General features: G+C 40.4%; 1 protein-coding gene across 10 annotated transcripts in view; it reads right to left on the reverse strand.

Annotated features, from left to right (window-relative positions):
* Positions 1-18,031, reverse strand: part of Aff2 (ALF transcription elongation factor 2) — a 475,133-nt gene that overhangs the window by 17,580 nt on the left and 439,522 nt on the right. For all 10 annotated transcript variants that reach the window (XM_021249150.2, XM_021249151.2, XM_021249148.2 and 7 more), the window contains 6 exons: positions 17,347-17,468; positions 13,150-13,372; positions 8,890-9,185; positions 8,250-8,313; positions 4,033-4,169; positions 271-342 (listed from right to left, as the gene is read on the reverse strand). In XM_021249150.2, the coding sequence (XP_021104809.1) occupies positions 271-342; positions 4,033-4,169; positions 8,250-8,313; positions 8,890-9,185; positions 13,150-13,372; positions 17,347-17,468 (914 nt within the window). The remainder of the gene's footprint in view (positions 1-270; positions 343-4,032; positions 4,170-8,249; positions 8,314-8,889; positions 9,186-13,149; positions 13,373-17,346; positions 17,469-18,031) is intronic.

Raw genomic sequence — 18,031 nt, forward strand, 5'->3', positions numbered from 1 at the left:
GATTCTCACCTATGATTAGACAACATAAGTACATAAAGAACATTTTTTAAAAAGAAGAGGGGAGCATTAAAACCACACTTTGATAAGGGTATAAATTAGGAGCATAAGTGTTTAATCAATGAAAACAATCCATTAGTTAGCCTTTAACAGTTCAGGGGAAAATAAGAATGGCGATTTGAGGAAAGCAGCTCAAGTTGATCTGGAGGTTTCAAATCCTTCTGTGGTATTTCAGCTGCTTCCTTGTGGTCTCCATGGGAGGCAGGGACTCACCATAATACTGCCAGCTTTTTGTCCCCATCAGAAGCCAAGGGGCTTGCGAAGTTCTTCAGTCTCATTGCATACCTTTGGAGAGAAAGGAAAAATTCAAGTGGACTTTGGAATACCCTTCAGACATAGCCCCAAGAAGGTGGTGTTCTGACAGCCTGAGTGCATTAGCCCCACATTTTCTTGGGGCAGGACAACAGGGCTGATGTGACATCCAGGACTAAGCTCTGGAGAAGTCAGCAAAATCATAAGCCCATGTGCTAGAACGGTGCTGTGGAATCACCGCGAGCTTGAGTGTGTCTAAATGCTGGCAAAATCATTTCTAGGAACATTGTAGCTAAATGACATCATTGGTTTTCAATGAAGGATGGACAAAAATGTCAGTCTCTGCTTAGTTTATGACACCCGATGTAAATAATAAACAACAGTGTTTCACATGGGCACAAGGAAATCTTGATCACACAGTTAAAAGGTCTTTTCTAATGGCTTGGTTTTGAATATATTCTTAAAGAAAGTGGTGTTTTCTTAATTTACAGGAAGGTTGATTTCACAGCATTTGAAGGTCTAAGCACCTTTAATTTATGGTCCTTGTATATTTTGTCTTGCCATTCTCTTTAATTGTTACTGTTCCACACTGAGGTGATGAAAGGTTGAGTAGTTGCCATTTTCTTTCTACCCAAGCACATTCCATTCTGGGCATTTAGATTCTTGAAAATCAGTTCATTGCATAAAATCATTGTCTGAGCTTTAATGCAATTTCACAGGTCCTTGTGGTAGAGTAAGTAATGGAGTTCAGTGTGGCAGAAGGAAGTTTCAAGTGCAGGAGCAGGTGGCAGCCTGGACTACTTGTCATTTACGAGAAGGTAAAGGAGAGCCTGCAGACTGCCCCTCTTGCCTACCCAATGGCTCACTTCCAACTGGGGACCCCAGGCTCAAGCCCCAAGATTTTGGACCTCCTCAGCCTTCTGTCTGCTCTGCTTTCAGGGTTCCTGCTGTAGTTCTGTTGCCTGAACATTTTCCAACAAAAGGACTTGCGAACTTCATGTGGGTCTCTTCTGTTATTGCAATATTAAGCAAAGGGATTTGTATTATGCAATAAATCTGACTTTTCTTGACAGCTGGATCACTGAAATGTCAAGTCACTGTGATGCCCACTTGTTTTCGCAAATACATTTCCATTGCAGATGCCCAGGGCTCAGAGCAACTATAATTACTTGAATGAAGAAAATGGGGCTTTCTCTCCATAGCCAGTATACTGCCGGGGAGAGAATAATAAAAATCTCTTCAACATAATATTGCACTACTAAAAACTATGTTCATATTACAGTCACCCTCTAATTGCAGCCACATTTGAAGTGACTTGATAGTGGAGTTTCAATTGCTTAAATGGACCAGAAGACCTACTTGCTTAAACTCGTTTTATTCCCAACTGATAATTCTCTCATTTAAAAAGCATCCATATATGCAACTTATAGAAAATATAAAACATGCAGATAAGACACACAAATGGGCACATGAGAAACTGAGAAAATCTGAAAAAAAAATTGGGGAAATTTGAACAGTCTATGGATTGTGTCAGTGCCAACACCCTGTACCACACAATTGTACCACAGTTGTGCAAGATGTTCCCCTTGGAGGAACCTGTGTGAAGGAGACACAAGAACTATGAGTTTCCACAGCTCCACATAATTACTTCAAAATCAAATTTAAATATATTGATTTTAAAATGAATACCAAAAACTCTGACTTTCACCAGGTTCCATTGAAATATACATCCCCGGGGAGTAAAATATCATATAATGAAAAAATAAGTCATGCTGAGAAGAAAAGAAATTTTTGGAAACAAGGCAAAAGAACTGTTTTCTAATGGAAATAAATATTACTTAGTGATTTACTTCACACTTTGGCCACACAATAAAATTTGGTATTTTGCTTTTATATTTTTGAGAACATGTATTTTCTTTCAAAAGAAATTAATAACAAAAATCGTATGTACAGAGAGGAAACACCCAGATTCTTACCTCCCTATTACAGCTATCATTTCCCTTCCAGTTGGATCCAGCTATATATGACCTTTTCATGGTCAACATTGTCATGTGCATATCATTCTGCACCTTGAGTTTTATCTTCTTTTTTTCAGTGCTAGGGATGGAACCTAGGGTCTCCCACATGCTAGACAAGTGCTCTAACACTGAGCCACACTCCTAGGCTTGATTTTATAAACATTTTCATGTGCTGCTTAGTCTTTCCACCATTATTTTATTGCAATGACTGCAAAGTATTGTTTGATATTAGATGATGTAGTTACTCTTCTATTATTGGTTTGCTTCTAATTGTGTATATATATATTATATATATATATATATAATATATATATATACAAACTGAACACCAGACAGATAACTTGCTGCACAGTTACAATTATGTTCTTCAATAGAGGAAATTCAGTTTCCGGAAGTCGAAGTATGTATCAAAAGACATAAATGCTGGCTTGTATAGCTTTTCCTACACAGAGCCAAATGGCTCTCATTCTCCACTGATCCATTTCTACTCCTCTCTGCAGTGTAGGAGAGGCTCAGTTCGTCATGATTTGTTTTCTTTTTTCTACTAATGCTAGGTACGAACATTGTCACATTTTCTTGTTAATTTAACATGTCTTTCAATTTCGATGACTAGAGAGCATAAATTGACTCTGTGTTTGTTCATTAATGTTCTCCCTCAATTTTTGAATCATTATAATTTTTGACCAGAATGATCATCTTTTGGAATACTTCACTGGAAAATGTGCACATTAAATCTGTCCAATATTTGGCTGAAGCTTTAGGTACAAGTATCCTCAGATCTGCAACAGTTCATACAGCTAAAAGCACAAGAGTATAAACCACACCTGGCATTACTTGAGTGACTGAGCCAGAGGGGAGTGGAAAAGAGGGGCCTCTCAGGTAAAGAACTGCTCCTTCTATTAAAATAAAGTGACAATTACTTCTTCCTCTGAACGATGCTACTTACCTAGTATTCCGGGATATGTTACATTCTTTTACTAACATTTGCAAATCACTGGAAAAGATCAGAGTGGATATTTCTTCTTCTCCTACCCCATCGTCATCTGCTTCTACAATTTTTTTAAATTTCCCATAAATTCTACTCCACCAACACCAACAGGCCAGAAAATTTCATTTAAAATGTAAATGAAACCAATAATGCGTGGAATTAATATACCCTTTTCTATTCTCACCCTCTCATCTCTGCCCTAACCCTGCCAACACTCTGTGTGTTTTTCTTATCCCAGATGCAGAGAAAGCCTGCTCCACACCTGCGGCCTTCTATGCCGATTTGGAGTTGGAACAGTACCCCCTCCCTTTTTAATAACCAAGACTGAAATTCTTAGAAAACACAGCTTGTAATAGAAATCCTGAGAGCACCACTTTGTTTTGAATTATAAAACTGTACCTTTGAAAAGACAGGTCGATCCAAACGCGAGATGATGATTCTTACTGCTATCTGCTGTTTCCATTTTAATTTTATGAATATCACAAATTATAAGACCCACGTTATAACCTCTGAAGGGGATAATTTATAAAGGCAGTGGCCATCATTTATAAATTTTCTGTGACATTAATAAAATGGTGAGAACTAATTATGATGGTTTCTAAAGAAGATGCCTTGGATATATCATTAATACGTGGGAGTGATATTTTAAAAAACCATCACAGCTTCTAATTCCGGCTGAAATGAGCTCAGGAAGATAATCGCAGAAAGACCACTCACCTGAGGAGCTCCACAGTCTCAGAGTACATGGTGTACGGGGACTTGGCTTCCAGAGGGTCGCGCTCCATGGCATTGCCACATTCGGTGAAGGAGAGGGCAGCATCAGCATAATTCACAGCTTTGCCAAATTTCTCGAACTAAAACGGGAAAATCACCTTGTCAACATGATACTCTTCTTTTCTCCATCTAAACACGTGATTCGCAACTGAGGATAATTTTATCTCCTTCCCCTGGGGAACATTTAGCAATGTCTAGAACCACTTTTGGCTGTCACCACTGGGGACATGGGGCACCTATGGGGCAGATACCAGAGATGCTGCTAAACATTCCACAAAGAAGAATTAGCTGGCAGAGATACCAGGCTGAGAAACCCTGATAAGCAGAGCAGGCAAGGTATGAATTGGTTGTGATGAGGAAGGAATTAGATTCAGGTTTTGTTATCATGAGGCTGGCTGAGAAGAAGAAACTGCAGCCAAGGAATCCCATGAATCCCATGTGGTTGGTGGTATTAGGGTTGCTATTATCATTGTCGTTTTCCTGAACCAGAAGCCAAATCAGTGCTGTGACTAGTTTGCAATCACTAAATGTATTAAACGGGCTGGTCGCTGCAGTGTCCTTTACACAGTGCTGGTGACTAAACTATGTTTTGTAAGCCTTATGGGCACTCAACATGTCCAGTCCCTGTGAGTGCACTGACCCCATCCCCAGGAGGAGAGTTACAGATTGATGTTATTGTCATGAAGAATGTGAAGCTGTAGTACGACTGTTGACAATAACCACATCACTTTCATTGTAAATGATGGGTTGGAATAGCATGTCAAAAAGCCAAAAATTATAGCACCACTAAATATTTTAGTTTAGTAAAATTTTATCGCAAAAGGTTTTAGCCCTGATAATGGTCACGATTAAACTGATTTAGACATACTGATTTCTTTTTCATGTGTAATGAATATTATATATGACACATTTATAGTGAGTACTTTATAACAGGATTTAACATTTTCAATTTTTGATAGCTGGATATAAGGTTTCCACTAATATGGTATTTTATTTAAAAGAACCAATTTAATACAGATGTAGCTATTTTAATTTTCTTGTATACCTTTTTATCAAAATATTTTCTATGCAACTGTGAAAGTTTCAATTCTCAAACTGGCAGAGGAGCTGTCTCTGGGAAAAGATTAAATATAACTATAAAACGATTAGTTACTAGTCCTACAGACTCTCATTGTCAATGACTCTTTACAGTAAATGTTCTTTAGCTTTCATGTACTGAAGGAATTCTGTGGTGTCCTTTCTGCAGCTGTTGTGGAAAAGTACTGGTGTCAAACAAATTCAACATGGTTTTACGAAAACCTCTGCATGCGTATGCAAACTACCTCCTGTCTCTCTTGTCTTACAAGATTATTTCCTCAGGCATTGTGGTTCTCCCATTTGGAAATTAATTTTTCATCTTGATTTTTGAAAGTGACTTTTTATGCACAAACCCATAGCTGGAAGAATCCTGAAAGATCATCTAGCCCCAAGCTAGGTGTGGTGGTACACTGCTGTAATCCCAGCACTCTGGGAGGCTGAGGCGGGATGTTCATACATTCAAGCTCAGGATGGGCAATTTAGCAACCTAACAAGACCCTGCCTCAAAATAAAAAATAAAAAAGGTCTGGGGATGTAGCTCTATGTGAAGGCCCTGGGTTCAGTCTCCACAAATACACAAACACACACACACACACACAAAATCATCTTCTCCAAAAGGAGAACAAACTGAGTTCAGAGAAAAAAAAATGACATAGCCATAGTGTCAGTTAATGGGCAGATCATATCCCTAGGCCTCTGTTATTTATCTAATCATAAATCGAAGGGCTTGAACTGCAAGGGTGCTTCCAATCCTATTACAGAGAGAAGATGGGCCAAAATATACCTCTGAGTGTGCCTCAACCTTATTTTTTTTAACATTGTCATCAAACCTGAAAGAGGTTTTTAAGTTCCCCCAATTAATTTTTTATGATATTATGGATTGAACCCAGGGCCTTCTCACTAAGCTCCATTTCTATGGTCAACCATTTATCTATTTTGTTTTTTTGGTTTTTTGGTACTGGGAATCAAACTCGAGTCCTTGCGCTTGCGCAGCAGGCGTTGAAACCACTGAGCTAAATCCCCGGCCCCATTTATCTATTAATTAATTAACTAATTAATTAATTATGGGACAGGGTCTCAAAGTCATCCAGGCTGGATTTAAATGTGTGTTCCTTCATCTTCAGTCTCCCAAGTGCTGGGATTACAGGCATATACAACCATGCCTAACTTCCCCTGAGGAAATTTGAACACCAATGAGATTGCAGTTCATTGCAATATCTAAGGTTTTGAAGTCTTGCTTAAGAACCAATTTTTCTCATGGGAGCAGAGCTCCCCAACTGAGAATGCATCCTCTAGATGGACTATACTCAAAGTGACTTAGAGGTACATATATAAACAGAACCCGGAAGGTAAAGTGTTGTCAATTCTTTCTTTGTTGGGAATGGGTCCTGGTTATGGAACCCAGGGCCTCGTACATGCAAGGCAAACATTCTACCACTGAGCTACAACCCTAGTCTTTCATATTTTTTATTTTGGGACATATTTTTTAAGTTGCCCAGGCTGACCTCAAACAGAATCTTTCTGCCTCAGTCTCTCATGTAGCTGAGATTACAGATGTGCAACACTGTGCCTGGCATTCTATTAATTCTTAATCATCTGCATATATTTCTGTGGCTCTGATTTTTTGTTCTTCAAATGGCTCACCTATGTGGTCTCATGCACCATCCCAGCCATCAGCTCAAGTAACAGCTTGTCAAGGGAGCATCTCTGTGCTTCTGCGCCCCAATTTTGATAGAGGGCAGGCGCCAGAGCACTTCTGAAATTTTGTGGAGTTGGGGACATTTGGAGAAAACCTCTGGTCAGGGCTGGGGATTTAGCTCAGTGGTTTCACCACCTGCTGCACAAGTGCAAGGACCTGAGTTCGATCCCTGGTACCAAAAAGAAAAAGAAAAGAAAACCTCTGGTCTTTCAGCCAGCAGCACTGCCACCTTTCAAATCTCTTGCCACCCATACAATGGTCACAGGCATCATCTGCCTGGTATCTACTGGAACTGGCTTTGAGCTTGCCTTGTCATTTTTGTCTTAGAAGTAAGAGACAAATTACACCACAGGAAGGTTAGCTATAGACAATAGCTAAGCAATTTGGACCATGAGAGAAAAATGACACAAAGTAAGGGAGGAGCAGATACAAGGGTCATGGGCAGTTGATGCTGGCCACACACTAGTTGTAGCACAGAGGCTGTCATGATATTGCACCCCAGCCTCCCCAGTGATGAACACAGCTGAGTCCTGGCTAGACACAATGCAGTGATGTAGGATGTTATGTTTTCTCACAGACGGTTGAACTGATACTTCTAATTAGTCTTAGGTTTAGTCAATTAGGACAGTCCTTATCAAATAGCTGCTTTCGGGAATCACTTGGAGAGCTTCAGTTTGGGAGCTTCAGTTTCTAGTCCCAGAAATTCTGATTACGTTGGTCTAGGGTAAAGCCTGAGCTTCCTAAGTGATTATACCATGTAGGTGAGGCCCACCATTAAGAGGATCAGTTAAGTCAGTTTGGTATATTGAGTTCAGCACTAGTCTAAGTTGCCAAGACCCTTGGGAAATCCAGATGACAGCACTGTCTTTCTCTGCTCAGGATCCCAGTGTGGCTGTGGGCCTCCCTCTGGGAACACACCATCAAATGCAGCAAGAAGCTGAGCTTTTTCTGCAGATCGGAGTTTCCCAAAGTCAGGTTTTGAGGCCAGTTACTCAGCCCTCACACCCTCCGCTCCCACACCCTCTGCTCCCCACACCAGTTCTGGTTTATTGGGCCCAATGGGAGTGTCTTTCATCTCCAGGGTATTTCAAATGCCATTTCAAATTCATTTTAAATATAATGACAATGAACTTCTGAAGTCAGGGGGTAAAGGAGAACACAGTGGGAAACAAGAATGATAGGGGAACCCAGCTCAAATAAATGTGGGGGTTACTATGCTAAGGAATGAAGCACTTCTAATAGCACCATGCTGGAGTGCCAATGCATTGCATAGCAGGCTTGGGTTGTGCTGCTGAAAGTTGACCTTGTTGGTAAAGGGTCTTCCTGCTTTCTTTCGAAGCATAATCTGTGGTAAGAACAAAGCAATGAGAGGAAGGAAACCTACCAGTGCATCCGCTTTGTGCTTCAGCTTCTTAGCCTCTTGCATGTAATAATCAGCATTGTGAACCCTAAGCAAACAAAACAAGCTCTTTTACAAACCAGTGGCTCATCTTTTCACCAAAAGACTAAATAGTCGCCAACATTATTTGCTATGAATCCATTCCTGTACAATGTCCTGAAAAAGGCAGGCTAATGCTGTCATTCGCTTTATAAACCAACCTCAAAATAATTTTGTAAATGAAATCTGAAGTGCATAATGGCCCATTAGGATAAATAACCACATCCTCCAACCCTAATCATTACAGCTATCAAATAGGTCACAGAAAACCTATCTCTAAATCTACATACATACGAGGACGTGATTATGAAAGGACACACACACACACACACACAAGCCTACAAGAGGAAGCGCTTGCCTTTGTAACAGTAACAAAGTTTCATGTTTAAAATGAGCCAAGGAAATTTCTCAGTGGGGTCAGAGGTGTTTATGTGAAGGGAGAATATACTTTTAAGGCTACAGGACAGGATGCTAAGGTCTTATGTGGGATGAAACACACACGGCACTTGAAAAGCCAGACTGCCCACACTCCCACCCCCAATCAGTACTGTCAAACTGTGTCCGTGATAACGCCAGGACAACATACGAGTCATCGAAAGTGAGCTTGGGTCTCCGAACATTAGTGCTGCTGCTGGACAGAAGAGGCAGGGCTGCCCAGGATGTCATCTCCAGGTGACTGCTGTCCATGAGGCCAGTAGTGATAGTAGAGGTGATGGTGGAAATAGTAGTGGTGGTAGTTGTAGTAGTGGCCGTGGCAGTAGTGGTGGCAGTAGCTGTGACAGTGGCAGTGACAATGGCAGTAGCAGTGACAGTGGCAGTGGCAATAGCAGTGTTGGTGACAGTGACGGTGGCAGAGGCAGCCTTTTTTGGAGTGTCTCCCTCCTGAGAAAAAGGACAAATAGCTTTCATTAGGTTCAGTTTTCTAGAACAACTGTTCATAAATGTTTTGATGGTCAAGCATAGAAGGAAACAAGGCAAGAAATAAAAGAAAACAATACACATAGCTTAACGACGGGTAGATATGTCACCCTTGTATATTGTATGAATGCTATGAATCATCAGCTTTTGTTCTATTATGACACCAACCCCAAATTAGTCAGGTGCTGCAACTACATAGCCCCAGGGGACTAGACAGGCAGGGAAAAAGTCTAAAGCCAATGGGAAATGTGAGATGGGAGAAGGAAGACTGTAGGGAAGAAAGATGAATAAAAGGAAGAAGATGCAGAAGAAGAAAATGAAGATAAAAAGGCGGGGAGAGAGACAGAGATGCACATGCAGGGAGGGAGGGAAGGAGAGAGGAGGGGGCAGGCTGACTAGTCTTTGATCCTAATATGAGTGCTTTACATATGAGAACCAGCCCTGACCTTCTCTCGAGGGCAAGTAAAGTCCTCAGGTCACTCTGAGAAAGACCAGCCTTAGCCCAACAATGCACAAACACCAGGCCACGTACTGCAAGAATCAGTGCCCTGCTGGCCTGAGACTCAAGCAGCCCTTTTGTTCATGTGCGGGCCTTGACTGGTTTCTAGCTAGGTGAATGCCATGTGAATGCACCTCATTTTGAAGTCTTGGGATGGTGAGACCCATTCTCACCAGATTAAAACTCAAGTGGCTAAGAGATTTATGAGGGCTTCCCTTTGAACCATCACTGCTGTAGAGAGAATGGGATCCAGAAGAAGATAGGAGGTAATGAGATTTCCTTTCTTCCTTCCTTTCCCTTCTTTCCTCCTTCCTTCCCTTCTTCCTTTCTTCCCTTCCTTTCTCTCCCTCTGTCCTCCTCTCCTCCTCTTTCTTTTCTCTCTCTTCTATTCTTTCCTCCTTTCTCACTCTTTTTCTTTTTACCTTGTGATAATTTACTCCATGGTTTCAATTTTATTCTTAAATTCTTAAAATTGTGGTAAAATACACATATGACAGCACCACTCCACCTCACAGCCCAGAGCCCTTAGCATTTTTGGAGCACATGCATGCACACATATGCCTTCATGTCTACCTTTAGTCAAGGGGTTCAGTTGAAAGCTAAAAGCCAAATATGATACTTCTTATGTCCATGCAAGTTGACCTTTTCCACTTGATCCTTAACTTTCTAACTATCCAATAATTCTTACCACCTAGCATGCATTATGACAAACATTCAGGGGAGGGGTACACATCTACAAATTATTATAATGGATATGGAGAAAATATATTAATATAATTTTTTCAACTCAAACTCATAAAGGAATTACAGCCATAAGAAACTCCTGTGCCAGTTCTATATCTCCATTGCCAGAGCCAGGTTGCCCTAGACCAATTGGTGGGCTTATCCCAAGATAGTGCCCCTGTCTGGATCCATGGCCAAGGTATGTGACAGGAACCCTGAAACACCACATCTGCCATACACATGGTGTTGATGTCACTTCTGGAACATCTGACCAGAAAAGGCAAGATACACCCATGATCAAAAAAAGAAAGGAAAACAAAAGGGCCAAGGATTTAGCTCAGTGGTGCCACCGCCTGCCTTGCAAGTGGAAGGCCCTGAGTTCAATCCCCAGTATCAAAATAAATAAATAAATAAATAAAAAAGATGAACCCACGATCATGGACATTATACAAACATGTCATCTGTCCACACTCACCCATGCACTGAGTTAATAAACAGGACTTCATGTCTAAATGGGATCGGGAAGACTCCGAGAGCACAAAATTGAAAACACTCTTGGAGCTGGAAGAATCCAGTCATTTTATGAACCCAGAGGAGATGCTTCACAATCCTTAAAGAAGAATGAAGCATTTCTAGGAGCAAATATAATCATATTTATTATGTTTCCCCAGTAGTTTTTAGCTCCTATGGAAATGGTTGCAGATTCTTGTAAGCATTCTTATTGTCATAATAACATCTGTATTATTTATAACATTTAATTATTGCTAGAAATATACTAGGTATTATCATTTACAACAACTAATTATTTGCAACAATATACTAGACACTATACAAAGAGAATTCCCCAAAGAGTTGCATGCCCTCCAAAAGCTTGTAGTAGAAAACAGGATCAGTTGGAGTTCATAGTATTAATTACACTCAGTGTGAAAAATAGGATGTGCAGTGTAATTACTATTTAGAATAGATGGCTTAATTCCCAACACTGTAGAGTCAGCATCACTAAATGTGTATGGAAAATGACAACTTCATACTAGTATAATTCATTTATATAAGTAATGAAATCTCCCTAGATATGACTGTCATCTCAATCATATCAGATGATGGAATACAGTCTTTAAAACTCAGAGAAATCATGGCTTTTCATGGGGTGTTAAACGGAAACTTTGGTCTAGGGTCCAAAATGTCGGTTACAGACTTGTAAGAACTTTTGTTATTCATTTGCCTTTTATATTAAATTTTTAAAAGACTAGATGTATATGGATGATACATATATATGATTTTGGTGGCTTTCGGAGGTGGTGGTTTCAACAGTTCATGTACCTATACCTGAGACAAATTATTATTTTTTTTGTATTAAATTCTTTTATTGGTCCATTGTAGGTATACAACACAATTACATTTCTCATTGGGAATTGTACCTTTACATAATGCATCTTGGTTCTTATTTTTCCCCCATTCCTAGCCCTCCCTTCACCCCCTCCACCCTTCCCTATTTACAAAGACTTTATTTCCATTTTTTCCATTTCTCAGCATTTTTCCTTTCCCTTCTTTCCTTTCCCCTGCCCCTCCCACTACCCCTACCCCTTTGGACCTTTTCTTCCTATTTTACATTATCGATTATTCATTCTAATCATTGGTACATTTTAGGTATACAATATAATGACATTCATCATTGGAAATTTGCACCTTTACATAATCTCTCTTGGTTCTTATTTTTCACCCTTGCCCAGCCCTCCCTTCAACCCCTCCATCCCTCCCTATTTACAAAGATTGTTCCTATTTTTCCATTTTCTCATATTACTCCCATTCCCTCCTGTCCTTTCCCCTAGCCCTCCCACTTCCTTCCCCTTTGCCCCTTTTCTTCCTATTTCACATTACCTATTATATATTTTAGTCCTTATTTACACTTTCAGTTTCTCACACTGGAGAAACTATTCGGTATTTATACATGTGTGTCCTATTTATTTCACATAAGAGTATCACCTCAATGTGCATCCACTTAGCTATAAATGTACCTGAGACAAATTAAAAGACATCACATGTAGGTATGAAAAATGATGCAAGTTTTCAATTATCCATGTTCATTGAGCAGTCATGCAGAAAATCCAATGGACCACAGCATCCTTTTGCTGAGCTTAGACTCATAACAGTGCGATATCAGCAACAGATCTACCGCTTAAATTCTATCCAATTTAATCACTATTTTAGAAAACAATTCACATTTGCCAAGGTGAGTAATAGAAAGATGCAACCTGGAATTTCTGCGCCAGGTTAGCCACCTGGGATAATCCCCCTCCACCCAGTTGCTCTTTCATTCACTACATAATCTGTGCCGACCATGTGCAGATACTGTGGTCGTGGTCGGTGCTGTGGAAGCGCCTTCCTTCCCCACCCCCAAGATGTGAAGAGAGAAGACCAAAGGATACCTGAGTCCCTGCCTTTCTGCACTTGCAATCTGTTAGGGAAATCGAGGTGGAGAATTAATCTGGAGTGAAAAATTCATGCTGAGTTAGGATAATTGAGATTTGAAATAGGAGTAATGGAGAGTTTGAATGTTTGTGTACACACCCACACCCACATCTATATGTCCTCTGTTCCTCCTCTTGCCTTCCCCCTTGCAACATCTGCTCTGCTCAAGTGAAGTTACATGAGTGGGATTCACTTGTTTCTATATGACAATTATAATTCTTCTTCAAAGACACTTACATTTACGGATATCCCTTTGAAAGTAGCACAGAATTTGCCTTCGCTTCTCTTAGGTTTAGTAGAGGTGATTTGTCCAGTCATGGAGATGTTTTTGTCTTGACTGAAGGGCCCATTATTTCCACTGACATTTTTGCGGCGTGGAGGGTCCTCAGGCAGTGGGGAAAGTGGAGGAGGAAATAGTTTTTCTTCTTTTCTTCTATTTGCTCTCCTGGATGAATTATTTCTGTGGAAACAAAAACTACAGTATCAGAAGGTGTTATCTTGCTTTATTCTGATTTTGCCCTCCAATGCTAAGACTTTTAATATAATTAAAATTATATTTAAATTGATCACCCTTTCCCTATGGTGAAGAATATATATACACACACACACACACACACACACACACACACACACACATAATGCATGTAGACACATATCTATACAGATATCTCTCTACATATACATAGATAGGCGTACATTTGCATCCAAAAATAAACACCTGTCTTTGAAGCAGAGCTCCATGACAAATGTAAATGCCTAAAGGAATGTGCTACAGTATAATATTTGCAATCTATTGAAATTAGATTACTGTTAACTAGATTTTTAAAAAATACAATACAGACTTTAATCTCATCATTTTAGGATAGTTCCTACTTATTTTGCCCTATGACTTAACTAAACAATCACGTAATAGATAATAATAAGTGGAAGGATAATTTCTTAAGAAATTTTATGCTTATATATTACTTAGAAATAAATTATAAATGAACTACTATTGGGATACATTGCAAATTGATTATACAAAATGTTCTACCCTAACACCGAGGCATAATGAGTCCCTCACCTTAAACTGTTTTATTGAAGTACTGATGTACTCCACAAAAGTCCATTTAAAAAATATTCTTTGGTCATACTGACATGAGATATCTACAATCCTAAAATACTCCCATGCTTTCAAGCTGATTTATCTGCCCATTAAATGGTCACCATCAAAAAGACTGAGACTTCACATGAAATAGAACAACTAAAATCTTATGCTACTGCTTAACATGGTAATTGGGTCATGGATTTTCATTTTAGTTACTGTCTTGGACTAATCAATGAAGATTACTTGAATTTTAATCTTTTCTTAGACAACTAATATTGCACTCCACAGCCATTTACTTTTCATGATTATTGACTACAATTTTCAATAGCAAATTAAGTCAACAAGAATTTATGTTTTCCTCTTGGTCAATTTCAGTCAGTGTCTAGAAATATAGATTTGCCGTATCTCAAAGCAACAAATCAAAGATGAACAAGCATTCAAGTGGTCTGATCTCTTGAAATAGAAATCAGTGCAAACTCCTTGTTCCACTTCCGCTATGTTGCACAAATTTGCCAACTGTAATAATACTTGTCATCTTTATCTTTTTTATTATAACTACTGTCATATAGTGAAAATGTAAAAAAAATCTTGGGTGATTCTGCCATTACCTTAATCAATTAAAATTAATATAACAATGCTTGCCAATGGATTTTTAAATTTCCTTTGAAATGTAGCACCATTATATGATAGTTGTGATGCCTCATAAAAATGTTGAGGAATATGTAGACTAAGATTCTTGTCCACAAGGATGCTCTACCAGCATTAGACTACATTAAATGCAGTAATTTCAGAGGCACCCGATCTTTAGAAATTAATATATCTTGTGTGTGTGGTTTTTTGGGTTTTTTTGGTTTTTTTTTTTTTGGTGCTGGGGATTGAACTTGGGACCTTGCGTTTGCAAGGCAGGTGGCGGAACCAATGAGCTAAATCCCTGGCTGGAAATTACTATATACACATGTCAAGCCTTGCTGTGGCATCTACAGGAGGTGAATAATTCTTTAGTGACCACTCTCCCACAACCTGAGCTGGCTGAGAAGGCAGTAGGGGCTGCAAGGGGAAGAGTAGCTTCTGAGAAGCAACTGATTTGCTATTTCTAACAAGGTCGAAGCCTTCCCATTTGCTCCTGAAATAACCAACAGGGACTTGGTGCATTCTGTGTGGTGGGTGCCAGTGACCTTGACCCCTTTCCATCTGCCTGGTAGTGACCTGGACCCTTGGTGCCTTTAATGGCTTCCTTGGCAAAAGATACCCAAGGAGCACTTTCTAAAGATCACTTGCTTACTATTATGTCTTCCAACCATAGGTTTTTGTATCTTTGGGTCCCTCTCTAAATAGGCTAACAAAGGAGAGCAGATAAGAGCAGTGGACCATCACTGCCTCTCAGTCCCTCAGAAGGCCTGCTCAAGGGCCCAGCACCGGAGGAGGCAAGAGGATCCGCAGGACCCTTCTCTTGGATGACAGGGCAACTTCAGTTGTCATAGGCTACTGTGTCATCTTTGCTAGGGTTAAAATAGCCATTTGAAAAAGTGAATGTTGTCTCATAAAAAGGCCCAAGGGTTTACTGCAAAGGGTCAAAGGCAGAAGGGGGCAGAAAACGCTTGGGAGAAGATTCCTAAGAGAAGGCCTTGAAGACACCAGTCTGTGCTCCATTCTCCCTCATTTTCAGAGATCTGATTTTGTTTGATGAGTCTAAGAACTTGTTTCAGGCCCTTCCTGAATACTAAAGGATCCTAGGGAAACATTGCTTTCCTGTCTAACAGAAAAGCAGAGAGACTGTAAAACTGTAGATTAAAACTACCATTTTAGAAAACCAAACACCAATGACTAGCTATCTGTCCCCTCTCTTCCGTAAGAAGAAGTAACGAGCCACTGAGTTGAGTAGTCAGGAGACTGCAGGACCAGCAGCAGGGACCAATGGTGGTCACAATGCCTCACTGCTTCTTCCTTTGTCTATGAATGCATGTTTCAGAGCCAAGTTATACCAGAGAGTGCAGATACACCTCACACATAGCTACTGATCCTTGGTGGTGGTGGTGGGGGGCAGCCCAAAGCTCCTTGCTATATGCACAGGACCTAGTGGTAATTGGTCTCTTCCTACCTTCCATCTCAACACAAGGATCCAGACCCATGCAAACTGATAACTTATTTCCGACATCTGATCTGCGGCAGATTGATGCCATATCACTGATGTTAAACAGTAATCTGTGAAATCAATTGTATAGCAGCAGTTAGCCAGATTGTCTCTGCTCTGGGCTACTAATAGGCTCCAAAACTGGGCTTTGATGGAAGTAATCTCTAATGTTGAATGAATTTATGGCAATAATTACCCAGATGGAATGGTTCAAGTAGCTGACATGATTGTTAGTTAAGTGATATTTATAAGACAGAAAGTACTCGGTCATGATGCTTGGTAGAAACAGAGGACAAGACTTCTCTAGGGAAGGCTTATGCTATTTGAGCGAAGAGGGAAACAATGAAGCCTCTTGGCTGCCTCTGAAACCTCCCACATGGGGAAGGAGGAAGAGCAAGTGCAAGTTGGTCGGAATTTCTATATGCATCCCCAGCTGGCCGAGAACTGCCCCAGGGAGCGGGCATCTTCTCGACAGCTCATCTCTCTGGCCCTCTCAAACATGTCATTCCCCTAGCCTCTGGAGTTCACCATGTAGCTGCTGGTCCTCAAGCTTTGGATTCACATTAGGTAATGACACCAAAAGAGCAGCAGCTGGGTCATCAATCAACACCAAGGCGTTGCTTTTCCAGGGAAATTATTTAATCACCATCAGAACTGAATTTTGGCCAGAAGCAGGTGATCTGGTTAAAGTGTTGTGTCACTTGATACTACCCATTTTTAACTCACTCTTTACCATTCGTTTAGCGTGAAAAGCTCCTTTTGGCTGATTTGGGTGATCAGTCTGAGTTGGCAGAAAGAAATGTTGCTACAAAGCTCACAGTAACCTCAAACCTGGCAGCCTGTATAGCGTCTCCTCCATCCTTCATCCTCCCTATGTTACCCCAGTGACCAGGGCCAGCTGTCAGGCCTGCTTGAGCTACTCCTGATTTTTGTCTGACTTTCCTCTGGGATTGAATGCCCCAAAAGTGTCCAATGAGAGTTTCTTAAAAGTCAGAATGATCCATGTTTTTCCTTTTCTCATATTTTTTCTTTAGGGAAGGGTACAGAGGGTGAAGGGAGGGCAGGGGAATGAGGAAAAAATACGAACCAAGATACATCATGTAAAGGCACGAGATCCCAATGGGGAATGTAACTGTATTCTGTAGCTAAAATGTACCAATAAACTAAATGGAAAAAAAAAAGTCAGAATGATCATCCAGAGCCAGGGTGAACTTACTCTCTAGCGCTGGGAGGCTTGTGGGGTGGGGCCGGTGAGATGCAAGGGGGAAGCAGGCAGAGAGTGGCAGCCTCCTCCAGGCGCTGCTTCTTCTCCGGGATTTTCTCTGCAACTTCTGTTGGCTTTGAGAAGAAAAACAAAAAAACAAAAAAACAAACTAAAAACACACAGGCCTTGAAATACATGACACATTCAGGCAAGCATGTTTCAAACATTTTAAAAACTAAGCAAGCTAGACAGTTTGCTGCTATCTTAATTTCTACATTAGGTAGGGGAGTTAAATGTGCACCTTTGATCAGACAGAAAGGCAATCAGCCTTCCCTAGTCTAGTCCTACGGAGTGGTTGGCATTTGAGAGACTTGAACTTTGATGTGAACCTCTGATTCAAGATTGAGTGGCATGGGAATCTCATAACAAAGGTAAAGAGAATCTATCTTTTTCAGACGCTTCCCTCATCAACAATACCCACACGAATATGAGGTTTAGAAACTAACATTGTAACTCTAACATGGCATACATCTTGTCAAACCCCACAGGGATTGGGGGGAACAAGGAGAGGCTGCTTTAGCAGGCAGATGAGCCATGTGCAAGGCACACCTTTAGATCTTTGCATATGTTGGCTCTAACAGAGTTGCACCTCTGCTTGTACCACTGTCATGGCTGAGAGAGAAAGCAGTGGAGGGCC

Source organism: Heterocephalus glaber, unplaced genomic scaffold, assembly GCF_053883595.1.
Source record: "Heterocephalus glaber isolate CG9 unplaced genomic scaffold, H.glaber_assembly_v1.0 deba00001762, whole genome shotgun sequence".
In the NCBI taxonomy this organism is placed as follows: domain Eukaryota; kingdom Metazoa; phylum Chordata; class Mammalia; order Rodentia; family Bathyergidae; genus Heterocephalus; species Heterocephalus glaber.